Source organism: Heloderma suspectum, chromosome 11, assembly GCF_057233095.1.
Source record: "Heloderma suspectum isolate Gila_16-S chromosome 11, 16-S_ref, whole genome shotgun sequence".
Taxonomy (NCBI): domain Eukaryota; kingdom Metazoa; phylum Chordata; class Lepidosauria; order Squamata; family Helodermatidae; genus Heloderma; species Heloderma suspectum.
The window spans coordinates 32159940-32187622 of NC_139468.1; the positions used below are offsets into that span (position 1 = coordinate 32159940).

At 42.6% G+C, this 27683-nt stretch overlaps 1 protein-coding gene across 2 annotated transcripts in view; it reads left to right on the forward strand.

Moving 5' to 3' along the window:
• Positions 1-23642, forward strand: part of CHSY1 (chondroitin sulfate synthase 1) — a 128895-nt gene extending 105253 nt beyond the window's left edge. For both annotated transcript variants that reach the window (XM_084817354.1, XM_084817353.1), the window contains exon 3: positions 20941-23642. In XM_084817354.1, the coding sequence (XP_084673480.1) occupies positions 20941-22533 (1593 nt within the window). In that variant the 3' untranslated portion in view covers positions 22534-23642. The remainder of the gene's footprint in view (positions 1-20940) is intronic.
• The last annotated feature ends 4041 nt before the right edge of the window (positions 23643-27683 follow it).

Below are 27683 nucleotides of genomic sequence, written 5' to 3' on the forward strand. Positions count from 1 at the left end.
ATGTGGCCCCTGAAAGCATCTCCAAAATGGAAATCAGCCTTCGCATTGAAAGATGTTCTGCACCCCAATATAAATGGTCCCATCCTCTTCAGAAACAGCCCACCTTCAAGTTTGATTGATCTGAAATTTAAAATAATCCCTCCTCTCATATGTTTGGAGGACTTTTTAAAGCATTCATGTTATTTTGTAATGACCTTACAGGGCAAAATCATTAATATCAGGTTAGCTCAGCTTGGCTGAGGGAACTCGCCAATCTTTTCCTGTCTGTAGCAAGCCATCAGTGTGCTTGCAAAGAGAGAGGGAGCTGGTTTTCCCAAGGGTCAATTTCATTGTTATATGCCCTGAATTACAGGGCTTAATTTGTAGCCAGTGTAACTATTGAGGTCAGATAGTGAAATCTAAGAAGAGAAATAGATAAATGCACAACATTCCAAAGGTTGATTTTATTGCTCTCTGTGCCCTTGAATTATGGGACTTAATTGGTTTTTGCGATGAACATTGATATCAAATGTTGATGTCTGCGAAGTGAGGCAATGCTGCAACGGCTCAGAATTTGCCCCACCAGGCTGTGATGTCTTTAGGTCATGTGAGGTTACATTGAGCCAGGATTTACCAGGGCTTAGCTCCAGGAACTGTCATTGGTGCTAGGACTCAGTCCTGAACACGTGCAGAAATCATAAAGGGGAGAGCGCCCCACTGCAATATGTAGAAAATCTTCAAATTCCAGACAGCGCAACTGCAAACATCCTTTGATGTCTGGGGTTGCTAGGGGTTTCAGCACTGTAACAACACTTACTTCTGAGTAGACATATCTAGGATTGCACTGAATATGACTTCTAGGCAGCCTGTTTTGCTCTCTGCAAATTAAAGTGTGAATTCTATTAATTTCTCTCATTTATTAAGCCTGGTCAGCAACCACATCTTACCTGCAGAACAGGTTGTTACTGAGCCCAGGAGAAAGCAGAAGGGGCCATGGCTCGGTGCTTTGCACTGCTTTGTGTATGACAGGTCCCACAGTCCATCTCCTGGTAAAGACCCCTGTCTAAAACCCTGGAGAGCCACTGCCAGTCATTGTAGGCCAGGAGTAGGCAACTTGGTGCCTTCCAGATGTTTTGGACTAGTATTCCCATTAGCCCCAGCCAGCATGGCCAGTGGTTAGGGATTATGGGAGTTGTAGTCCAAAATGTCTTGAAGCAGACAATACCGAGCTAGATTGCCGAGTGTTCTAGCTTGGTATAAGGCAGCTTCTTACAACCTGCATTTCATGCACATTGCTAGTTGCACTTACATTGTAAACCCACGTTAGATAAAATGCACTTCTCTGATGAACAGCTAATGTACAGCATTGGAAGCTGATCATGCAGCTCACTGCGTAAATCTCCAGCATCCATATATGAACGGATGCCATCACATGATAGTCATACTTCTGCCTCTGTACTCATTGAAAAGCAAGCAGTTAGTGTCCTTTCAAGGAGTTAATGGATTTACTGGAATTTGTACAAGATTCCTTTTCAGCGTGCATCAAATTAAGTTTTGATGCTTATTTCTGAGGCTTCATTAAGCTTGTGATCTGACAGCGCTGTGGTGCTCACTGCTAGCAGTTAAGTGAGATCTTTAATATCTTGATCTATATTTTTTAATATCCTGAAAGGTTTTTTTTAATAATGCTAATGCCAAAAAAGCTGTGAGGCATCCAAAGGCCTCAAGCTATATTTTAAGATTTTCATAACAGATTTCATCTTTACCAGTCACCATTTGCAGACCCTCTCCCTCTCTCAATGTACACCTCATGCCCAAATTATACTTCTAGGGGTAAGAGCTGTTGGAAGGGTATGAATTAACTAGTTAGTTGGGATTTTGGCACTCCCTCTGCCTGGGGCAGGGGGCATAGGTCAGTGGTAGAATACCTGTTCTGTATCCAGAAAGTCCCCCATTCAATTTCCTTTTGACATGAATGGTGAACCTGTGGCCCTCCATATGTGGACTCCAGCTTCCTATACACTACGCTGAACATCTAAGCTCCTCCTCTGGCTGCCTACTCCAAGGGAAGCTCGGAAGACAGCAACAAGGGAGAGGGCCTTCTCAGTGGTGGCCCCCCAATTTTGCATTAATCTCCCCAATGAGGCCCTCCTGGCGCCAACATTGTTATCTTTCCAGCACCAAGTTAAGACTTTTCTCTTTTCCCAGGCATTTGGCAGCATATGATAAGTTTTAATCGATCCTGGATTATCTTATAGTTATGGTTGTTTGCTTGAAATTGATTGTTTGAAGTTGTTTTAGATATATGTACTCTTGCGTATATTGTCTGTTTGTGTGTTCTTTATGTAAATGGCTTTTAATCTCTTTATACCGTATTTTTAATATTTTCAATCTTTGTAAACTGCCCAGAGAGCTGTGGCCTTTGGGTGGTATAGAAATAATAATAATAATAATAATAATAATAATAATAATAATAATACCACCTCTGACCACTGGCCTTGCTTGCTGGGGCTGATGAGATTTGGGGAGTCCAACATCATCTGGAGTGCCACAGGTTCCCCATTCCTGAGTTAAAGGAACTTGTGTAACGAAGCTTTCCTGAGACCCTGTGGACCATGGGTGAGCAACTTGTGTCCCTTCAGATATTTTGGCCTACAACTCCCATCAGCCCTCACCATTGGCTAGGGTTGGCGGGAGTTGTAGGTCAAAAGATCTGGAGGGCCGCAAGCTTCCCACCCCTGTTGTAGACTTTCTGCCAGTCCAAGTAAATATCATTGAGCTAGATTTACCAATGATGTGGCTAGTTACAAGGCAACTTTGTATGTTCAAGTAGGCACAGTGCCCATTTTCTGGCTAGGGTATATGGGTTTCTATATTGTTTTATTTTAATAACATGGACAGTAAACACAACACTGCACAAAGAATTACAAAATACAAAGATTTAGGTTTGAGTAAACATGCTTAGGATCATGCTGAAAAGATGATAAGACTGTATTGCATATTATGCACCACATCTTAATAAAATTAGACAATCATTGAGCTCTTGCAGATAACTAAGCTACCCAAGAGTGATGTTTCTCTTTCTCTCTCTCTCTTTCCCTGAAGAGATTCGATCCACCTGTATCATCCTACCAAACAGCGAGAACGTTACCAGCTACTAACTGCCAATTTGTGATAAAATAGTTGACCGTATGGAATAATATGTATCGTTGTGTTAAGTGCCGAGAAGAGTTTTACCACACGTTATCTGCCAATGTGTGGGAAAGTGTTTGTTGGTATAAGCTCTCAATTCTATGTCAAAGGAAGGGTCCTTTTGGGGGAAGTTGTAAAAATGACATAGAGAAGGAAAAGCAAGGGAGGAAGTCTTTAAGGATGCAATCCTATGTATGTTTAGTAAGTCCTACAACTCCTGGCATGCTTCACCCAGTTGTAGGGCTTTTTTCTGTCTAAACATGCATAGGATTGCATCCTAAAAGGAGGGAAGAAGCAGGGAGGTGGACAGCAGTGGAAAAGAGAATGCCATGCTTGAGGGAGACGTGACAGAGAGCAGGCTTTTGTCATCCTAAGACTGCTAGCTTTCATTTTAGTTCAAACACAGTACATTTGCTATAGAGAGAGAATAGTCCTCAGACTTTGCCCCAGAATCACTTCTCCGTCTTCCTTTTTTTTTTTTAAGAAACAGCAACATCAGACTTCAGGTGACTCATCTGAGGAGAAAAGCACGTTGTGAACATCTGTGTTTGGTCTGGCTTGATTTTATTTTATATTGGCCCACTTTACAGTTCCTGTAAGCAGATTTACAGCCGTCGTTGTAGTCTACGTGTTCAACTACCAAGTGGGGTGAAATTAATATATGTTGCACAAGGCATGGCATATAATAACGGTTTGTCCCTCTGCCAGCCCAGGGTATCAGAACTTTTAAACTGCCTAAGAGCTTTTATGACCTGTCCAGTAAACCATTTATGAAATTGTATCAGGCACCTTTTACTTAAAGAAAAGAAAGAAAAGTTTGAAGCACTGTCCAACAGTATTAATAAAGCAATCATAGTAAAAAACATGATTGAAATAATTACCTTAAAATCAGCAGTAATAAAGCAGCACCACAAATAATAAATCCAAGTTAAAAGTAGCAGAAGTGAAAAACTAAGAGGCTTTTGTAAATGGAAAAAAGGTTTACTCCATAGGACTGGTGCCAACTTTAGATTTCAAAGATTTTGTCACCTATTTGATCTTGATTTTTTTAAAACCTAGCCATTGCTGTAATCATATTTATGTGTCTTCATTGCAGCCAGTTAATCTGTTGCTCTTCTTGGGGGTCAATATGGAGTGCAGACAAGTTTGAGGTAAATTGTAGCCACCTTACTTTTAGCCACTAACCCTGGCTGAAAGTAAATGGATCAGGCACAAACTAGCAACAGATGTCAGTGAAGGGCATGGAAATGAATTATGTCCCCCCAAAGTAGAGCCAGCCCTACCATTAGCACGATGAGGTTGCCTACCCCAGGATGCAGATTTGGAGGTACCATTTAAAGGACAGCAAATTCTCAATTACTTATTTTAGTAATTGGTTTTGTTTTTGCTACCATATGAGGAAAGGGGTGCCATTTTATTTGCTGCCTAATATACCAAACTGTCTTGGGCCATCTCTGGGTAGGAAGTTCTGAAGGCTGAGCTGGGAGGCCACGTTTGGCCACAAGAAAAAAGAGGTGGAAGGCCTAATACAGTGCGCACGTCCAAATAGAGACATGCAGAGGCCCTGTGTTGAATGATATTCTGGAGCTTCCTGTCAAAATAAATAAATAAATACAAATAAATAGAAATGTGGAGGAAGCACAAGTTTACTGAGCCACATGATTTGCCAGATTCTTGAATCACATTGCACAGTATACAGGACTGCCTCTGAAAATAACATTCCCGTGTTCTCCGTTGCCTCTCCGTAGCAACTAGTTCAACTTTCTCTGGGTTTCGATGTCATTACCGTCTGCACGTCACTGCTTCTTGTAACCAAAGATGTGGAGCCAGTTGGACAAAACCACATCATGATGTCAGGACATGGGCAAGAGTTGTACTAAAAATGATAAAGAGGTAGAGCTGGGAGCTGGACGCAGGGCTGCCATTTTCACCAGCAACTCTGTGCTCTTCGTAATATGTAGTTCTTCCAATGTTCCTGTCTTTATTCCCACACACACACACACACATCACCTCCAGAAGTGCTCTTTAAAAACTCAGTTTTAAAAAAAAACAACTTGAAATCCAGGCTGTTTTGGCATCATATAAAAATGGTGATTTTAGCCCAATATCCAGTCTGAAGCCAGGGAAAATGCTATTGTTTCCCATCATAGTATCATCATACTATGGTCAGCAGTGCTCTGAAATAAAGATCGCACTGGGCGGGTGGTGCAGTGTGTGGGTTTCATCACACAATGCAAGCATGTTTCCCACATAATGAGGGAGTTTGTGTGGTTTCTTTCTTGCAGCTCTCGGCAGTCATCAGACAGTGGGTTTTGGCAGCACTCATCTGTATCTCTTTAAAAGGCACACTCCAGAATGCAGCCAAATTGCACTGATGAGTGCTGCATGCCGCCTCGTCTCTCACTGCATGTGATTGAGTTAGGAGCTCACGGTGGTGGACTTGCAGCTCGCCCATAGTGGTGAGGGAGACACCACACAAAAAAGCATAGCATTTATATTTCTCTCACCCCCAACATATACGTTGCTGTGTCTGGTTCCAAATGACCAGATGTGAAAATTTAGCCACATGGTTTGGATTAACTTCTCTTGATGCAAACAATGCAAGCCTTTAGGTTACTCAGAACTCTTTTGTCAAGTGGAATGGAAAAGAAGCTATTTTTTTAGTTTGCTTTAGGTACTTTAGTAGATGGACTTTGTCATGTTCACTCCAAAGTGTAGAAGGTATTTAGTAGATGCGAAAAGATTTTGTTGGAAGGTTTGCATGGTAAGATGCAAGCTTTAAAGTTTCACAGAAATCATCTTTGACACAGTGTTGATATTTCAGCAGCTGTGTGTAGGAGTGGGCTGGCAGTTATCAGTGAATTGTACTTTTTTCTACCTTCAAGTTTGTATGTGTTAGCTAGTGAGAAGTTTATATTGTTTTCTCATTCTTTGTCCTTTTAAATCTTGGCTTATTTATTTATTACAGTTATTTATATTCCAGTTTTCAGGATACAGATTCTTCCAAAACAAAGTTTCTTAATAGTTAATTCCTTCATATCAGGGGGCAGAATGTTCATTCTGTAGCTTATCCCTGGAGGGGAAGACAGAGACTCCCTTCTAAAAGTCTGTGTAGGATTTATTACTATTTTTCTAAATCTACAAATACAAAAATGCAAACTCTCTTTTAGTCTAGAGAAATGCCGAGGTTTTTCTGCTTGTTCATTGGACAAGACAAGACTGTCACTTAAGGAGGTCATTGCATAATAATATAAATGAAAGATTAAACTGGAGCCCGTTCAAATTCTGCAATTCACAGCTGGATTTTAAATGCCTTGGGAATTTAATGACCTTGGGTTTGCCTTAGTGTAAAGTTTGTTTTCAGAAAGCTGGCTTCCTTTTTGGAGCTCTGAAGCCTATAGCTTCATCAAGCTCAGGTCCTTGCGAAGAGGAAAATTCTGGGACTTTTTTCTTTAGAGGCATCAAGAAGAAAACCACCAGTACTGTTATACAGCATACGGTTAAAAGCAGTTTATTCTCCAAGTACAGCTCAGTCCTTCCAAACACGAAGCTTGTGTTCATTTAATTGGTCTCTCCTCCAGACAATATATATATCACCCATGGCCTAAACCCATTTCTTAGAACAAGCATAACTAATTGCTCCAAAACTTTCTAACAATTAGATCTCCCAGTATTTTGAAAACAGCATAAAAATGCTTGGTGCATATATAGGAGAGCATATGAAAGCTTTTTCTTTTCTTGCTGTGTGTTGGTTCATGTTTTTGTATTCAGTTGCTCGAATATTATTTATTTATTTGAAGTACTTTTATGCCACTCCTCGGCCAAAAAGGCTCCTACAGTGGCTTTGTTGTTGTTCAGTCGTTAAGTCATGTCCGACTCTTTGTGACCCCATGGACCATAGCACGCCAGGCCTTCCTGTCCTCCGCTCTCTCCCGGAGTGTGCTCAAGTTCATATTCATTGCATCCGTGATGCTATCTAGCCATCTCATCCTCCGCCGTCCCCTTCTCCTTTTGCCTTCAATCTTTCCCAGCATCAGGGTCTTTTCCAGGGAGTTTTCTCTTCGCATTAGGTGGCCAAAATATTTGAGCTTCAGCTTCAGTATCTGTCCTTCCAATGAGCACTCAGGGTTGATTTCCTTTAGGATGGACTGATTTGACCTCCTTGCAGTCCAGGGGACTCGTAAGAGTCTTCTCCAGCACCACAGTTCGAAAGCGTCAATTCTTCGGCGCTCAGCCTTCCTTATAGTCCAGCTTACATATAACCAACTAAACAAGACAGTCTCTGCCCACAGGCTTACAATCTAAAAAGACACGACACACAAGGAAAAAGGAATGGGAAGAGGGGGAAATTAATTCTTTAGCACGGCTGGTAAGATGTCCCTGCTGTTCCTCTCATCTCTCTCAGCTCATCTTGATGGAATGGCTGCTTCTTGGTTGTGTTTTTCTGACGTTGGGATTGTTTCTGGTTCTATACATTTTATTGCACATGGCCATAGGCAGTTCTTCAGCAAGGTGGTTGTTACCTTTTACATATACAATCCATTTTTTGTTTTTAAAAGCTAGTTTGGGACTTTCCATCCCACTCTCTCACTGCCTTTCGCCTCATTCTCTCATGACCTAGAGCAGCTCCCCTATGAGGAAAGATTAGAATATTTGGGGCTTTTTAATTTAGAAAAAAAACACGCAAGTAAGGGGGAACATTACAGAGTTGTATGAAACTATGCTTGCTGTGAAGAAAGTGGATAGAGAGAAGTTTTTCTCCTCTTATAATACTAAAACCCAGGATCATCCAATGAAGCTGAATTGTGAGAGATCCAGGACAGTCAAAAGTAAGTGTTCTTTCATACAGGTCATAGTTAAACTATGGAATTCCCTACCCCAAGACGTAGTGATGTCCACCAAATTAGATAGCTTTAAATGGGTATTAGAAAAATTCATGGAGAATAAGGCTGTTGATGACTACTAGTCATAATGGCTATACTTATCTCCAGGATCATAGTCCCAATGCCTTGGGATACCAGTTGCTAGGGAACAACGGTGGAAGGGAGCTATTGCCCTCATATTTTGCTTGTGGGCTTCCCAGCAACATTGGGTTGGCTACTGTGGAAAATACGATGTTGGATGAAATAGGTCTTTGGTCTAATCCAGCTGGACTCTTCTTATGGCCTTCTGCCCTACACTAGCCTGTTCACGAAACTGAACTGTGGGCAAGGGTGTGCAAATAGAGGCTAGGTTTGTTCTCAGTGGTTCCCATTGAGTTCTGTGGGAGAAAATACATGGACTGCAATCTGGAACACAATTGAAAAGACTCGAAACTTGCTTCTTACTTGCTTCTTACTCAAGTGCCAGGATCCCCAGAGATAGGGGGCAGGTTTATCCTGCATCTCAATGGTACCTTTGACTGGTAGCCTTTACTTCTCCCCACATAAGTAAATAAAGCACTACACTTTGGAGACAGCATTGCATTGAAGGTAGAAATCTGACAGAAGAAGGGCCAAATACAGCGATAGGGAAAGGTGGATATGGTTCCCTATGCATTTCGAGGGAACACTTTGTCAAGGGAGACATATAGGAATTGTAGTCCAGCACAACTGGAGGGCAGCAAGTTGGAGAAATCTGGTTTAGGAAAAGCAGGCCTAATGCTGTCCTGTGCTCTGCCTGAAGCAGTGGTCTCCATAGTGGGTGGGGAGTGGGGCCTGGCTTTCCCTCCCATCAAAGTTGGCAGGCCCTTTAGATAGTAAAAAAAATAAATAGCGTGAATCCACATGTGGTAAGTTAAAACATCTGTGCTTATTGGATGCCTTCTTGCATCTGGGCTTAAATATGACTATAGTTTCTTCTTGTCAAATTCCATTACCAAAATGTCTCTTATACAAACACAGTAAAAATGACGTTTCTTCTCCTCCAGCTTAATTTCTGTGTCCAAGCATCGTTAACTCTCACTCTCTCATCTTGTCCCCATCATATTGTAGGAAGGGCCAGAGCCTTCACCTACTAACAAAATCAAGACGCTTCCCTGTTAGTGAATTGGAATAGTCTTCATCTGGCATATCGTTCAGCCTTGGCAATAGCCATTTGCTTGGTCACCTGTGATGTACGAACATTGTCTCTATGTGACCAAGCAGGGAAGATAGTTGATATTCCTTTTCTTTGAGGCTTCTCATATGCCACTAACATAGGTAATGAATGGGGAGATAGGCTAAGAAAACATGTTGACAGCTGCTAGCTTATTTGCAAGGCTAATTTAGTCAAATATATGTCTTGCAATTCAAAGTAAATCCGTGAGGAGTTGCAAATGTGTCCCAAAAGACAACTCATCCAGAGCTGCTTTAGGGAACTGCCCTTTTAGGTTAAGGAGGTAAAATACGGAGCTGTGCTATGGCGCGCCTCTTTGACTGCCTGCCCGTTTCTGTATAAGCTGACTATTTCTTTTCCCAAGCTCTGTTTTCCCCAATGCATTGAAGTGGCAGAGAGAGAGAGAGAGAGAGAGAGAAGAAAGCTTGCAGAAAGTTTTTGTGCTGGAAATGAACATAACACAAACTCTTTCCAGTAAAGCCTTCTGGGTCTGAGCCAATGGCTCCAACAATGACAATACTAAGTTTCCATTGGTGGGATCGTGGGGAGAAGCATCTCAGAAAGTAATAATAATTAAGGCTTTAGCAGATTAAGAGTAAACATGAGGCCAGTGGGTTTCATACTGTGTTTTTGGGAACCCTCAGAAACTTATCAAGAGATTTCTGAACAAGAAGACCTTAACACACAGCCCTTCGGCTGGTGTTTGTTGTTTCTGGGAACATTTGCTGTTCTTACTACTGCATCCATTTTTATTATACGAATTTTGTTGTTGTATACTGCCTTGGGAGGGTTCCGGCCCTGAAAGGCAGCCAGTCAATCGATCAATCAATCAAATCATACTGTCCTTATACAAATCTATTTTGCAATCACACTTGGAATACCATGTACAGTTCTGGTCACCACACCTAAGAAAGGATATGGTAGAGTTGGAAAAGTGCAGAAAGAGGCAACTAAAATGATCAAGGGGCTGAAGCAACTCCCCTACAAGAAAAGCTTACAATGTCTGGGACTGTTTAGAAAAAAAGGCACATGAAGGGAGACGTGATAGAGATGTACAAAATTATGTATGGTGTGGAGAAAATGGATAGGGAGACGTTTTTCTCCCTCTCTTATAATGCTAGAACCTAATGGGATCATCCCATGAAGCTGATTGGTGGGAGATTCAGACGGATAAAAGGAAGGACATCTTCACAGAGTGCATAGTTAGTGTGGAATTTACTTCCACAAGATGTAGTGATGGCCACCAATTTGGATGGCTTCAAAGGGGGGATTAGACAAATTCATGGAGGATATGGCTATCAATGATTGTGTGGATCACAACAAACTGTGGCAAATTCTTAAAGAGATGGGGGTACCAGACCACCTTACCTGTCTCCTGAGAAACTTGTACAAGGGTCAAGAAGCAACAGTAAGAACCAGACATGGAACAACTGATTGGTTCAAAATTGGGAAAGGAGTATGACAAGGCTGCATATTGTCGCCCTGCTTATTTAACTTATATGCAGAGTACATCATGAGAAACACCGGGTTGGATGAATCACAGGTCGGAATTAAGATTCCCGGGAGAATGATCAACAACCTCAGATATGCAGACGATACCACCCTAATGGCAGAAAGCGAAGAGGATCTAAAGAGCCTCTTGTTGAGGGTGAAAGAGGAGAGTGCAAAAGCTGGTTTGAAACTCACCATTAAAAAAACAAAGATCATGGCATCTGGCCCCATCACTTCCTGGCATATGGAAGGGGAAGAAATGGAAGCAGTGACAGATTTTATTTTCTTGGGCTCCAAGATCACCGCAGACGGTGACTGTAGCCATGAAATTAAAAGATGCTTGCTCCTTGGGAGGAAAGCTATGGCAAACCTAGACAGCATAGTAAGAAGCAGAGACATCACCTTGCCGACAAAGGTCCGTCTAATCAAAGCTATAGTTTTCCCAGTAGCAACGTATGGCTATGAGAGCTGGACTATAAGGAAGGCTGAGCGCCGAAGAATTGATGCTTTCGAACTGTGGTGCTGGAGAAGACTCTTACGAGTCCCCTGGACTGCAAGGAGGTCAAATCAGTCCATCCTAAAGGAAATCAACCCTGGGTGCTCATTGGAAGGACAGATACTGAAGCTCAAATATTCTGGCCACCTAATGTGAAGAGAAAACTCTCTGGAAAAGACCCTGATGCTGGGAAAGACTGAAGGCAAAAGGAGAAGGGGACGGCAGAGGATGAGATGGCTAGATAGCATCACTGATGCAATGAATATGGACTTACAGAATCATAGAATAGTAGGGTTGGAAGGGGCCTACAAGGCCATCGAGTCCAACCCCCTGCTCAGTGCGGGAATCCAAGTCAGAGCATCCCTGACAGATGGCTGTCCAGCCTCGTCTTGAATGCCTCCAGTGTGGGCGAGCCCACCACTTCCCTAGGTAGTTGGTTCCATTGTCATATTGCTCTAACAGTCAGACTTGAGCACGCTTGGAGCAGACTTGGAGAGAGCGCAGGACAGGAAGGTCTGGCGTGCTCTGGTCCATGGGGTCACGAAGAGTCGGACACGACTGAACGACTGAACAACAACAGTGGCTATCAATGGCTCCTAGTCCTGGTGGCTACCTATTACCTCTAGCAGCAGAGGCAGTATGCCTCTTTATACCACTTGCCAGGGATCACGAGTGGGCAGATGCTATTGCACTCATGTCCTATGTCTGGGCTTCCCATAGTCAGTTGATTGGCCACTGTGCGGACAAAATGGTTTTCTGATCCAGCACGCCTCTTCTTATGTTCTTATGACCAGTAATAGCAGATAAGCTTCCCTGGCAGTCAGCTGGCCTCCTACTAAGATTGAGCTGAATTATCTCCCATGAGGAAAAGATTTGGGGTGAAGTGTGGCATTTGTGGGGTGTGAAATCCTTCCTTTCCAAAAGAAGTCCAGACATATTTAGAGTGCAATCCTGTACCTGTCTGTGGTTTACTCCCAAATAAGGATTGCAGCCTTAATTAATTTCTTCTGTGGCTGTTGGTAAAGTTCTTAGCATGATCTGCCTTTCTGCTGCTGATGATCTGCACCATTTTGTTGTTGTTGCCCTGTGGTGGTGCAGCTCACAGCACAGCAACAAAAGATGGTGAGAATCACCCAGTTGCTTGGGCAAAGGAGGGATGGTTCTGAGCCTGTGTTACAGCGCAGCACTGGAAGACAGGGAGGTCAGTTCCTACTAAGTGGCTTTTCATACCATCAACAATGGTATCCTTCTCAGCTGCTTGCCCAGGATGAGACTGGGTGGCACTCTGCTGCACTGTTTTATGTCCTCCCTGGAAGCCCACAGGCTCTGATCTGTGTGGTGCCTCATGGTTCCATCTTGTCCTCCATGTTATTCATCACCTATGAAACCTCTGGGAGTGGTCATCCAGAGGTTTGGCCTCGAGTGTCATCCATATGCCAGGGACACCCGTCTTTCGCTCGCTTGCTCTTCTCCATTTGAATCCAGGGAGGCAGTAGTGGCCTGAATCAGCGATGGGGCGGATGTGGACTAACCAATGAAAACTTAATCCACACAAGGTGGAGGTGGTTTTGGTCCTTAGGAAAGCTGCTTCTCAGTGGTTAGCTAGTGGGTAAGAGCTGCATTTCATAGCTGTGGCTTTTTACCAACTTCCTGGGTAAGGCAGGTCTGGCCGCTGTCATGCATGCCAAGGTTGGGTTACTGTAATGTAATGTTCTGGCCAGACTGCTTTCAGAGGCTCACTATCTGGATCATTATTTTGTCTTTATTGGCTCCTGATTCATTTCTAGGCTGAATTCAAAGTGCTAGTCATTATCTTTAAGGCTGTATATCAGCCTTCTCCAACCTGGTGCCCTCCAGATGTGTTGGATTACAACACCCAGCACACTGCTGTATATGGTTTGAAAGGCCCAGGGTGTCTTAAGGGCTGCTTGTTGAAGTCATCAGCCAAGTGAGGCCTTTCTTTACATCCCAGTGCCATCACAGGTGTGGATGGCAAAGACGAGGCGTTTTCAGTAGCAGCGCCCAGGTTGTAGACCTCCTTCCTGCTGGACGTTTGTATGGCTTCCACATTATAGGCCATCTGTTGAGTACTAAAGACGCTTTTATTTTGCCAGGCCTCTAGTCCAGAGTGATTTTTATTTCCCTGGCTCTTTATTATTAGTTCTTACTTAGGTACTGTACTTACTGAGATATTTTGCTGCACTGTGTTCTTCAGTTATTATTTATGATGTCTTCCATGGTACCAATTCCAGAGCTAGCCATATTAGTATTTTGCAGCATAAACAAGAAAGAGGCTCATGGCGCTTTAAAGACAGGAAGATTTATTATGGCATAAGCATTCATGGACTCTAGCTTATGCCATAATAAATCTGTTACTCTTTAAGGTGCAACAAGTCTCTTTTTGTTTATGATAATTCCAGATTTTGTTTTATTCTGTAAGCCACTTATAGAATAGCAGGTTTAAAAATAAATAAATAAATAAATGGGGTTTAAAAAAAGAGAGCGAGCCTCCATTAACACTAGTAGGGGAATGAAGGTTTAATCTTCCTGAATTGGGACCATGTGTATTTACTTTAGAGTAAGAAAACAAGGGAGGGGTCAGCTACATGCTCCATAATTAACGTAAGGTATAGGTTGACCCTATGTGGTAAGATAGGGAAGTGTTGCCAGTTAGGTAGGCCAAGGAGTAGTCAACCTGGTGTTCCCCAGATTTTTTGGTCTACAACTCCCATCAATCCCAGCCAGCATGGCCAATGGTCAGGGTTATAGGAGTTGTAGTCTAAAACATCTGGAGGGCACCTGGATGCCTACCCCTGAGGTAGGCAGCGCAGGGACTGGCTTCCTTTCCTCTGCCCCCATGCAAGGGCTGAACTTGGCTCATCTTCGTACCCCATGTCAAACATTGATGTAATTTGGGGAGTGTCAAATCTTGCAACCTGGTAGCAAGGCTGTGAAACTACACGGTCAGTATTGGCTCAGCTCTCTCTACTGCCACTGATCTTTTCCTCCTCCAACATGCGGCCACAGGAGGAGGAGGAGTATGTTATAGGTCACAAGTTCAGGTCAGCTGGGACAACAGTGAGGCCCAATAGACTTGTCCACTTCATTGCAAAAAGAAGAGAGTGTGCCCTAGATGCTTCCCAGAAGCCCCCACACAACATAGAAATGCTAGAGTCCCTTGGCAGATGGATCAATGTGGAAATGGTTGCTGGAATGGAGAAAGTTTGAAAACCGACACCACTGGGACCATAAGGAGTAGATCGTCATTGTATTTGCCTGTTTTCTGGACTCTCTGTATAGAACGGTTAGTTCTGCTGTGCTAAGGACTGTGTAAGTCTTTTAAATGCGCAGTTTGGAGAAGCGTGTTCCTGGAAATGTGTAAGGCTGGAAAACACATTGTGCTAACAGGAATCCAGTAACCAGTCAGTAATGCAAATGCTTGGTGTCGCCGTCTGAGGAGAGGTGTGCATTCCACATCGTTGAATGTTTTTTCTGCTGGACTTGAGGTGGCCAAAAGTTGTGTTTGTGGAATGGTAATAAAAATAAACACCGCCCTTTAATTAACAACAAAGCAACAACAACAAAACAACATCAACAAACAACCACCTTAGCCTCTGAGGTTCTAAAGGATGAGGCACATTAAAAAACAAAACAAAAACAGGATTTCTCTTAAAATACAAATTTTAGACATTGGGCTATAGGACGTAACCCAGTCAAGATTGCAAGCGTGGGTGGGTGGGTTAAAGCTTCTTCCCCAGCGATCCCAATCAGGGTTGCTATTTCAGGAAACAGCTAACTGTTCTCCGCAGCCCAGCTGATGGGTGAACAGTTGGGGAAACTGGGCGGAGCACCTTGGGATTTTGGGGCCACATAGACAGTGGCTGCAAGTTGCCCATATGTATGATATAAAAGGCAGTTACTTCTTCACATAGCACATACTTCAACTATAGAATTCACTACCACAAAATATAGCAATGGCCATCAATAGCTACTAGTTCTGATGGCGCTATACAGTATCAGAGGCAATATACTTCTGAACACCAGTTGCTGGGGAATGTGAGCAGGAAGGTGCTGTTGCACTCATGTCCTGCTTGTGGGGTGCCTGTAGGCATCTGGTTGGCCACTGTGGGAACAGGATGCTGGACTAGATATGCCTTTGGTCTAATCCAGCTCAGCTGCTCTTATGTTCTTACGATGGTAACTTTCATTTAAAGAAAAATGCCAGTTTCTATTCTAGTCCTTATGGGTTTAAGCATATATTATGGAAATATCAGAGGGGTGTCTGAGTAGGGTTTCTAGCTGTTGACTGAAGACTTCTTTGCTCTACATAGGTCCTTAGAGTGTGCACAATAGTACACATTTCAGAATAAATTGTGCCAATATTTTCAAGAATATAGAACATTCCAAAATAATAGCATTTGCTCACAATCTTGTAGCTGTTCTCTGGGTGTTGGAATCGCTGTTTTGCAGGATGATTCTTTGCCAGTGCTAGCATGCTGAGATGGGTTGGTCCTCTGGGTGGTTGGGTACATTTGTTCTCCTTCTCGCTATTGATGCACCGAGGAGGAGGAAGAGGAGACCCCTTTGTTTTCTAACACCCTTCCTAATCGTTCTCCAAACTTCTCTTGAACTCCACATGTGCAAGGAGAACACAGGCCCCTGAAGGCAACCTGTGAAGGTCACTGTTTCATTCTTTCCCATGTGGTCCTGTTCAGCTGTTGACAGCTGTCATTCTTAAAAATGAACTTTTGCAAGCAGCCTGTACCTACCACCGCAATCCTGCATTTCATATCATCTAGTCCTATCCATCAATGACTTGTTAAAATGCAGTTGTATAATCGACAAGTGTGTCGTCTTCTCTTAATTAGTCGTTGGGACTGTTTGCAAATTCTATTGATGGCTTGTTGGAGGCAGTGCTCCGGGGCTGTATGGATTTCATTTTGTACTCCTGCCTGCCTGCCTGTCTGTCTTGTCTTATGCAAACCATACATTGCATTTCAAAATAAACCTTATTCTAAAATAAAATGTTGCTCTACATAATGTTATTTCTAAAATAATGAAAGTATGGGGGTGGGTGTATAGTTCATGAGCCCCACCACACCACACCATGCAGAATTATTTGTTTCTTCCCACATGGCTTTGTGGGCTGCTCTTTTTACTGATTCAACCAACTGTATTTTTATTTACTGCCATCACTGTGGACAATGCGTTACAAAGTATAAAAAGTCTCAGCCCTGAGGAGTTTACAGTCTAAAAATCAACACAAGGGAGATAGCAGAGGAAGAGGAGGGAAGTGTATGTGGATGTGGCAATACACAGGGGAGGAATATGCATTTATTTTGGTTACGCATATTTAGGCTTAGATGGTCTAGGCATGATTATGGTTTTCATGAGGTCCAGAAACTTCCTTTTACCAAAAAAATATTTTTAAAAAATCCTGGCATCTCCAGACTCCCTGGAAAAGTACAGACTTATCCATTAGAAGCTGTATGTTGTTCTTCATGACACAGTGATGGGTATGCAGATTCCCAGAACGAATATATATAGCAGTTCAATTGGCACTTTCTCTTTCCAATTGAATGTGACATTTAGGTGGTGTCTAGTGCCTGGCAAATAAAAGTTGCACCATAGAAATACAAAAGTAGAATGCCTCCCACTATGTGCATTGTGGCTCTGCTGCCCAGATGGTTGCTTTAAATTGGTAATAGGAAGTGAGGACTATATGTTACTCTGATCTCTCCCCCCCGCAACCCATTTGTGTAATATTTAAATTCTGCCTTTCAGCTCCAGTATAAAACCTCCAAGATGGCTCACAGTCTAAGCAGGGCAATAATAAAATCGATGAACATAAAGCAAAACAAAAATCAGGAAGCAGCAAACATGAAAAGGAGATACAAATCATAGTTTGTTTATGTTTGTTTATCCATGAAAATTTATACCCACCCTTCAGTCAGATTATCAGGGCAGTTTACAATAAAATTAATAGAAACACAACAAAAATAATTCATAAATAAGCTACAAGCAGTGAATACACGAAGGCAGCATAATTATATAAAACATGAGTCTGAATAAAACAGATCAGCAGCCGTAACAGCCTGAGAAAATAAGAAAGGTTATTCCTTATTTGGCCTACTGCCAAAATGACATCAAAGTTGAGAAGGCTATTTCCCTGGTAGCCCTGATATGCTACTGGAAATCACGACTAAACAAAAATAATTGTAGCTGCTATGTAAAAATTTATAGGGACAGGCCTAAGCAGTTCTCATATGGCAAAACATTCCACAATGTGGGTGCTATCACCGAGAAGGCCCTGGTGGTGTGTCAAAGCAGGACTCCCTTTAAGGTGTGCAGGCAGGTTCTTATGGGCCAAGACAGCCTTTGGGTATCCAGGTTCAAACTGTTAAGGACTTTAAAGATTACAAATCAACACTTTTAATTGAGACCAGAAACACTTTTGTGAGCCGATACAATCGTGTTGTACAGGTGTAATATGATCACAAAAGCAGGCCCCTCTCTAGCTCCTGCAAACCCACTCAAGTTTCTAGACACACTTCAAAGCCAGCCCCACTGTAGTCTAACTTGGATATAAGCAAGGCAGGTGTAACACTGCCCTCTTTCCGGCACCAGGTGAAGACCTTTTTATTTTCCCAGGCATTTTAGTTTTTTAGTTCTGTTGTTTTGAATCATAGAATCATAGAATAGTAGGGTTGGAAGGGGCCTACCAGGCCACCGAGTCCAACCCCCAAATCTGTCACTGTATTTTAAATTTTTGCATTGCTACAAATGTGTATCTTGGTTTTTACTTTATTGTATACTGCAGTTCTAAACTTTTAAATTTTTTATAATTTATGTAGCATTTTGTGGTTTTAACTGCTGTGAACCGCCCAGAGAGCTTCGACTATTTGGGTGGTATAGAAATGTAATAAATAACTGTGGCAAAAGTCTGTAGAATCAAGATAGTTTATTAAAATGCCAGGTCTTCTTTGGACCGCTGTTGGAATGGGCCCCTCGATAGCAGTACCAAATGGAGGAGGAAGTTGTGAACAGGATGTTGGCTTTCGCTATCCCCTTTTACCAGAGTTGCCAACCGTGAGATGATTTTACTTGCCTTTTCGATATTTTTGTCCTCGAGTTTCATATCAGTTATTTTGCTGACTAAACTTCATACTTTGATTTGGGGTGAATGTTAGAATGTATTGATTTATTAAACGTTTTTCTATACCGTCTTCCAGGGCAGTTTACAATAACTAATAAAAACAGTAATAGGGCTGTGCTGAAAACAATTGCAGCAAGAGAAAACTACATTAGAAGTTAAAAACCTGGAAAAAGGTCTTTGCCTGGTGCCGAAAACACATCAGTGCACCAGGTGAGCCTCCGTGGGGAGAGAGTTCCATAAAGAAGGTACCATAACCAAAAAGGCCCTGTTCCCTGTGATCACCCAGGTTACTTCAGATTAAGATCTTGGTGTCCTGTACACCTCCCCACCAACCCACCCAAAACTCACCGGGCTCCGCCCACTCAAAAGATACTTTTAAAATCACATCTTGGCATCCTTAGCTGCCAGACACACAGCTGATATTGTATTTAATGTGCTTTGCATCACTGCTCCCTCTCTGGCGGAGCTAGCCGGCTGTGGCTTAGCAGGTGTGGAGTGCATAAGACTGAGAACATTGTAAGCACCCTTATGCCACATTGGATTACTTGTGCATTTAGCCCAGCAGCGACTACTGTAATTGGCAGTGCCTCTCGGGTGGGCAGGGGGTCTTTTTTATTATTTGCTTCCTGCTACTTTTCACTGTAGATGCTGAGGCTTAAACCTGGGGCCTTCTGCATGCAAAGCGCAGACCCTCACCTCAGAGAAGCCTCCCCTTGCCCTGCCATGTTTATGGACGAGTCATGCCTCCTGATTTGAAAGGAGGCGAAGTGAGAGCTGTGGCAGAGGCTGTAAGGGCAGGTAATGCTAGTGCATCTCTGTATTTAGAATGTTTGAATGACCCAATCACGCCCAATGTAGAAACAGGGCAGCCCCCCCCCCCCCGATACATACAGCAGAGATCACTTAGAGGGAAGGCAGGCCAGAAGATGGAATCATGCAGAGACGCAGCAGGGAGCCTCCTTTGGGAGAGGCAAACTCGGAGGAGCCTTTTAACGCAGGGGAGGGCAGCTTGTGGCTCGCCAGATGTTTTGGCCTACAGCTCGCATCAGCCCTAGCCAGCATAGTCAATGGTGAGGTATGATGGGCATGGTAGGCCAAAACTTCGGGAGGGCCACAGGTTTCCCGCCCCTGCTTGAACGAGTTAAACTTGGTTCACTAGCAGTTCCAGGGTGGGGGAATCTGTGGTCCTCCAGATGATGTTGGACTACAACTCCAATCATCCTTGACCATTGGGCATGCTGTCTGGTCTGGTAGGTGTTGGAGTCCAACAACATCTAGAGGACCAGAGGTTTCCCACTCCTGGTTTAGATGAGTCTTTGTACACAGCTAGAGACTATGGATTGGTCAGAACCAAGCAAGGTGTGCTGCATCTTGTACCCTGTACGCACTGGCCTCTTGACGTCACCGTGCATACATACCTAGGCCAGCCGGTAGGTGTAGCTTTTGTTTTGACACTTTCCGTGCCAGTGCAGGTTGCTGCAAGCGTGTACATATGATGCTTTCAAAATGGTGCAAACTTACAGTAGGTACAAGGCAAAGACGTATGGAAGCCCTGCGAAACGCATCTTGGTTCATTTACAGTGATCCATTTAATATTCTTTTCCACTGTTCTATCAAAGCCTCCCAGATAACTAACATACACACAAAAGTCCCTGCCTGCAGGCCTACAATCTGAAGAAAAGACAAAAGGAAAAAAGCAATAGGGAGGGAAGAAGAAAACAAATGGGACTGGTTAAGAGTGGTACCTCTTATAATTACCAGCTTGAATGGAATCTGTTCAGCAAGAGGAGCCAAATAGAACTGGTCTCTCAACTGATCCAGTGGAGAAGGCCCCACAGTACTATCACTCCATCTGCTGCAGCCAAGTGGAATGTAGCTAGGTTTTTGTAGAAATGAGGCTGCCTTCTGTTGCTCTCAGTTTTTTAAAGTCAACACTTACCAAAACATCTGTATTGGCTGAAAACATTTTGCCATGTCCGACACTATAGAGCAGAGAAGAGCAATAGTTTTTCTGCTGCCACCATCTCACCGCTGATTTCTGGTGGGGTGGGAGCCGCACTAAAGGCCAGGGGGCCACATGCGGCCTGTGTGTTGCCCACCCCTGCGACAGACTTTTAGTGGAGAAGAAAGGACAGATTTGGTTTGACTGGCAGTCTCCTCCAGGAACACACTTCGCATTTTTTTTTTTGGTGCTTTTTGCTACTATTTTTTTTCTTTTTATGCAAACAGAAATCAATTTTTATTTGTGTGCGTGTCTGTTATATGATAAGCTTCCTGTACGTTGGGTTGGGAAGATAGTTTTCATGCTATCACTGCGACAGACCATGATAATCTCTAAACTGTGGTAGATGTTTGCTTTTCCCACTGGCCTGCAATCCATAATCCTCTTAATTCCTTTAGAGCAGCTGATATTACTAAAACAGATGCCTAAAGCAGGGAAGAGCTTATCCTGAAAGCCCTCCTATTCATGTAAGCAATGTGTGGGGTGATGGGCTGTTTCTTCATTCTTATATAATAACAGTCTTCCTCCCCACCCTTCTTTTTTCCTTAGATGCAGCAGCTGTTTTATGAAAACTATGAGCAGAACAAAAAAGGTTACATCAAAGACCTCCGTAATAACAAGATTCACCGAGCAATCACCTTGCATCCAAACAAGAGTCCCCCCTACCAATATCGGCTCCATAGCTACATGTTGAGTCGCAAAATAGCAGAGCTACGTTACCGGACCATCCAGTTGCACCGAGAAATTGTCCTCATGAGCAAATACAGCAATACCGAAGTCCACAGGGATGATCTTCAACTGGGGATAGCACCTTCCTTCATGCGGTTTCAGCCACGCCAGCGTGAAGAAGTTTTGGAGTGGGAATTCCTCACAGGGAAGTATCTTTATTCCGCTGCAGATGGACAGCCACCTCGTCGAGGCATGGACTCCTCTCAGCGTGAGGCACTGGATGACATAGTCATGCAGGTTATGGAAATGATCAATGCAAATGCCAAGACCAGGGGGCGGATCATTGACTTCAAGGAGATACAGTATGGCTATCGCAGAGTCAATCCAATGTATGGGGCGGAGTACGTTCTCGACTTACTACTTTTGTACAAGAAGCACAAGGGAAAGAAAATGACTGTTCCTGTCCGAAGGCATGCATACTTGCAACAGACCTTTAGCAAAGTCCAGTTTATGGAGCATGAAGAGATGGATGCCAAAGAGCTGGCCAATAAAATCAACCAGGATTCAGGGTCCTTGTCTTTCCTCTCCAATTCTCTGAAGATGTTCGTCCCATTCCAGCTAAGTAAATCGAAAGCTGAGAAGAAGGAACCCAAAGACAAGAAGATTAACATCTTGATTCCTCTTTCCGGACGCTTTGATATGTTTGCACGCTTCATGGTGAACTTTGAAAAGACTTGCCTCATTCCTAATCAGAACGTCAAATTGGTTGTCCTGCTTTTCAACTCTGACTCCAACCCTGACAAGGCAAGGCAGGTTGAACTGATGAGAGATTATCGCCTGAAGTACCCTAAGGCAGACATGCAGATCTTGCCGGTATCTGGCGAATTCTCCCGAGCTTTGGCCCTAGAAGTTGGATCCTCTCAGTTTAACAATGAGTCTTTGCTGTTCTTCTGTGATGTTGACTTGGTGTTTACAGCTGAGTTTCTCCAGCGGTGCAGAGCCAACACAGTTCTGGGGCAACAAATATATTTTCCAGTCATCTTTAGCCAATACGATCCAAAGATTGTCTATAGTGGGAAAGTTCCTAGTGATAATCATTTTGCCTTCACCCAGAAAACCGGCTTCTGGAGAAACTATGGCTTTGGGATTGCCTGTATTTACAAGGGTGATCTTATTCAAGCTGGTGGTTTTGACGTTTCTATCCAGGGTTGGGGTCTCGAGGATGTGGACTTGTTCAATAAGGTTATTCAGGCTGGGCTAAAGACATTCCGAAGCCAAGAAGTTGGAGTAGTCCATGTACATCATCCTGTCTTTTGTGACCCTAATCTTGATCCAAAACAGTATAAAATGTGTTTGGGGTCCAAAGCATCGACTTATGGGTCTACACAGCAGTTGGCAGAGCTGTGGTTTCAAAAGAATGAACCAAGCTTTGGCAAGACCAGCATTGCTAATGGCTCCCTGAGGACAGCCTAATATCCAGCTATGCTGGTATAAAACCCCACCTGTTGCATTTTTTAAAAAAATTGCCCTAATTTATTTTTTGTTTGGGAAAACATTTTGATAGTTGATTTTTTAAAAAGACCGCACAAGGGTATATTTTAGAAACCATCATTTTCTTACAAGGACCTTCTGGGCTTTTTTTCTGAACAAAACTGTGATCAACTTTTGCCTTTTTGAACAAACATCAGTGGCTGAGTATTGTGACTTGCCTGGTTCTGACAACTTGAAATACATACTTTTTCCCTGATAAACAGACTTAAAAAAAGAAAAGTGAAAACTCCCCTACACCACACTCTATCCCATTGCTCATTTAGTTACTTGGGTTCTTCCAGTAGCAATTGAATGCAAAAGATTCACAAATGATTCACTTAATTTTCCCCCCTCTTTGGATCAGTACAGAAAAAAAGGATTCTTTCTTGACTTTTTTTTTAAGTATTAGAACAAAGAAAATAAAGTGGCAGTGTTGGCTAATTCGCTTACAAGAATCTTCCATTTGGTTGATATTTCAACCTTAAAATGTACCTTATTTTGCTCATTGTATTTTGAGCAACTGAAAAAGAAGGGGGAATTGAGCACAACCTTGATAATGTGTACCGTTGTTTAAAAAAAAAGAAAAGAAGAAAAATGTTTCCTTTCTTGGTCCTTATGTGGATCTGATGTTAAAAATTCCATTGCAGGTTCTGAGTTTTTTTCAGTCTGATGTCTTGTGTAGATGCCTTGATGACAAAGAACAGTGCTTTAGTTAATAGATAAAAATGGTGTTTCTTTGCCGTAAAAAGCAACCAACTTAAACCTGAGACACTCCAAATTGAATGTGTTGGGAAAATATTTATCCCCCACCCACCCCCAACCAGTTACAGTATTTCAGTCGGGAACAATTTACTATGTTACCTTTGCTTAACCATTTTGTTTTTGCTTTCTGTATTGGGTAGGCCTTTTAATTTATTTAATATCCTTTGTTTTAGATTCCTGTCTTTTTATTTTTAATAATTGCTAGTCATTAATATTTATGTATCTTAGGAATGTATTGCATTTTCTTACTGTTAAAGATAGCTTACATCTCCTTACTTTGCAGTAAATCCATCTCCAAAGATTTTTTCTAAAGTGTTCTCTTTTATTTTCCAAAATTTCTTTTATATATATATATATATATATATATATATATATATATATATATAAATAGAAACTTTGGATATAGTTTCTGATGGCCCAAAATGAACTTCAGATTTCAGGAAGGGAATAGAAACGGTGAGGAAAACTTTGTCTATGCACAGAGCAAAAGCTTAAAAATATGTGCACGCACATCCCCCATTACGAAATAAAATGTCTTTGAATTAAAAAAACAAGCTCTTCTGCATTGAACTTTACAACGGTACCAGAACTTGTGTTCGAAGCACAATCTTATACCGGCACCTAATCATTTGTAACAATCTTTATTTTTCCCAGAAGAAAAATAAAATAAGTGAATAATGTGTGTTTCTGTTGCAGTCTTCAGTACCATTTTGCTCTTTATTCCCTGTTGTGCTTCACTGTATAGTTATTGAATTTGCAGGAGCAAAGGGGTTACGATAGCTATTTAACTGTGGTGTCCTGATTCTGAATTATTAATGCAGCCTTGCAACTCGCCACTGACCTGGTCACCTGTTGTGGGTAAGGATTGCCTCCAACACAAACAGGCTGGGAAACTTTTGCAAAGTAGCAGGAAATAGGTGGTTCATTATTTCTTTCAAGATGGTGGGTAGCTAGGCTAGTAAAGATATTGCTGGGTGGATAACTATTTATTTAAAAACCAGTAAAAGCAACAGCACCACAATGGCAGTTAAAAGGTTCAGTAAAACCATCAAAAGCCATGAAGAGCTCGTGCAAAGAAAAACAGTTTTTATCTGGTGCCTAAAAGTCATCAGATTTGGTGAACTGATAAAGGGAGGGAGTTTCAGAGAAGAAGTGCCACCATCCGGTAGCTACTCACTTTATCTGATAGTGACTTAATTTTGTGGACTACAAAACATGAGTGTCCCTCCTTTCTGCTAGAAACCATCAAGGCAATGTACAACAACAACAACAGCTCTAATTTACAATAAAATAACAATAAATAAAGTTGCAATAAATAAGCTCAGACAGCAGCTAGAATAAAATAAATAGCAATAACAAAGAACAGCAAACAACAAATCACCCATCAAAAGGGTAGAAGAATAAATTAGTTTTAGCTTGCTGGATAGTGAAATTGGCACCAAATAAACCTTTTTGGAGAGGGTATTCCACAAATGAGGTGCCACCACAGAAAAGACTCTTATCGCCATCCACTATTCACCTAGTCTCTGAAAATGGTGGCACCTGAAACAGGGCCTCAATTGATGATTTTGTGTAGACGTCTGCTGTAATGAACGTATTTAACTTGGGATAGATTGAAATTTGAAATTTATTGCTTTTTAGCCAATCAGGCTATCCGCATACAAAAACAAATAGAATTCTCATATCAACCAAAAGGGAAACCAAAATACAAATGGTTAATAAAATAATTAACAAAAACCAATTAAAAACATCTTAAAATCCTAAAACAATATTTGCCAGCATGTTATTACCATGTTTACAGATTTAGTTTTTTTTAACAGTCAATGACTTTTGCCTCTCCAGGGCTCGACTGACAAACTTAGTAGTCCTATATGATGTATAGTGATCTGTTCCAGCTAATAATAATCGAGTTATACTTGCACCGGGAGTATCCTCAAGCGCAACTAATAGGGGTTCAAGGTATTGCTTCCTCAAATCGATGTACAATGGGCATTCTGCTAGAAAGTGCATCATGTCCTCTACCTTGGGGCAACCAGCTGGACAATCTGCACTCATGCCATGATGGGCCCTATAACGTACCTTCACCTCCATCAATTGAAGAGAGTTCAGTCTGCACCTAGACATGAGCCGTCTCAATTCATGTGAGGTGATGGAAATCAAATATGGGGGAACCTTCCCCGGAGAGGTCATGATGCTTTTATAGATCTTGTTAGAGCAACTTTCAGCAGCAACAGCCATTGTTGTCTGGATATCAACATCTTGTAATCTCTTTGAGATCTCCTCCCTAGCTCTATCATAGCCCCTCGCAAGCAAATATGATTGTGAAAAGCCCAACTCAGAAATAGATGTGGTTATCTTGTCTGCCCATGAGCCCCTTCCCATTGCTTCATATGCTAATAATACCAAAGGGGAGGCCAGTAGGAACACTATCTTTAACCAGAAGAAAGTGGCAGCTTTTTGGACAAACTTGGGATAGATTCTCACTTGACATTTTGTACTTGGGTATGCAGAACTGAGTGCAATATATACCTGCACCTGATTGGCTGCAAAGGGTAAGAAAAATCTTGCCACTTCCCAGATTCTCTGGATGTTAAATTAGATGTAGATGTGAGGTAACATTATTTTACCATTTATTTATTGAATTTTTATCCCACCCTTCCTCAGAGGTGCTTGGAGCGCTGTATGTGGTTTCTTCCCTGCTCCGCTTTATGAACATAACAGCTGGGCCGAGGTCATGCAGCAAGTTTCTTGGCTAAGGGTTTGTATGCGTGTGGATCTGGTCTCCCTAGTCATAATTCAGCACCCTCATTCGGAGGTGTCAAAGCTCTTTCAGCACAAGGGCTGAATGCAATTTTGGTGAAGCTCTTGGGGGTCATTTTCCCCCAAGTGGTGGGCAGGGCCAAAGGAAAAGGGTCAGGGCCATGTAGCTTAAAGCTGTTTCTGCTGGTAACTAAGCCATAGGAGAGACATTTCAGCCTTTTAGAATGGGGGGAAAACATGCAAATGTCAGGAAATTGGCAGTTGGGGGAAAGTGGGTGGGGCCTGGGGAAGGGGTGTGGTCATCTGGGGATCCCTGAAGGGCTGGATTGGAACTCCTGGCAGGCCAGATTTGGCCCGCAGGCTTGAGATTCAACACTCCTGCTCTAATTATTGCAAGTCGCTGGCGAACAGGCAGGACGTGAGCCAGTGTGGTGGAGTGGTCAGAGTGTTGGACTGGGGAGACCTGGCTTCAAGTCCCCACTCAGTCACTTGGATGATTTTGGGCCAGTCACTGAATCTCGGCCTAACCTACTGCACAGAGCTGTTGTGAGTATAAAATGGAGCTCCTTGGAGGAAAAGGCAGGATAAAATGTAACAAAATAAATAAATGTTGCAGACAGCCGTGATGGAATTAGCAGATTTAAGTGGTAAAAGTGTTCTTGGACCGCACCAAGCTGCCCTGGGAGAGCATGTGGTTTGCATGCTAAAGGCCACAGTTTTAATCCTTGGTTAAGAGAATCCCAGGAAGCAGGGCTAGGGCAAACCTGAGTCCCCCGCCAAGCCAGTACCAGGCAGAGTAAGCAATACTAGTCTCGATGGTCTCAGATAAGGCAACTTCAGTGGGTGTTCTGTGTTTAGTGCTTTCTTCGTCATTCAACTCTCTGCACATAGAAAACAGCTGTCCGAGCAAAGGGTTCAACCTAACCTTCCACCTGATATGTTGTCCTCTGTCCAAAGATGTTCTTCTATGCGGGAGCATTCAGTCATGCAGCTGTCTGCCTGGTCCAATCCCAGAAAAGCCATACTACTTGATCCATTGGATTGCATAAACTGGCCACAAGTGATATATGTAAATACTCTGGTGAGTTGCTGCTTGGTAAGTGATTGTATTGAACCACCAACATGACATTGGAGCTCAGGGGTAGAGGCAGATGGTTTGCATGCAGAAGGTTCCAGGTTCAATCCCCGGTATCTCCAGGTAGGGTTGGGGGGGGGGAGGGGGAAGTCCTGCCTGAAACCCTGGAGAGTTGCTGCCAGTCAGCATCGACAATACTGGGATAAATGGACCAATGTCTAACTTGGCATAAGATAGGTTCCTATATTTCTAAGGATGAATCAGAAGTGTTACAGTGCTTGATACATTGGGGAAAATGCTATCAAAATTATTATAAACCAAGCTATGGATTCAGCATTGCTAACTACGAGCTAAACCCCCCCCCCCCAGCTAGTACATCCTCCAGACATGCCAAAGTTTTGTGCCACAAATCCTGAGTTTTGTGCTGACACAACTGAGATATCAAATGCGGGGTCATGGTTAACACACACAAAAACCAACATTCTCATATCCCCTC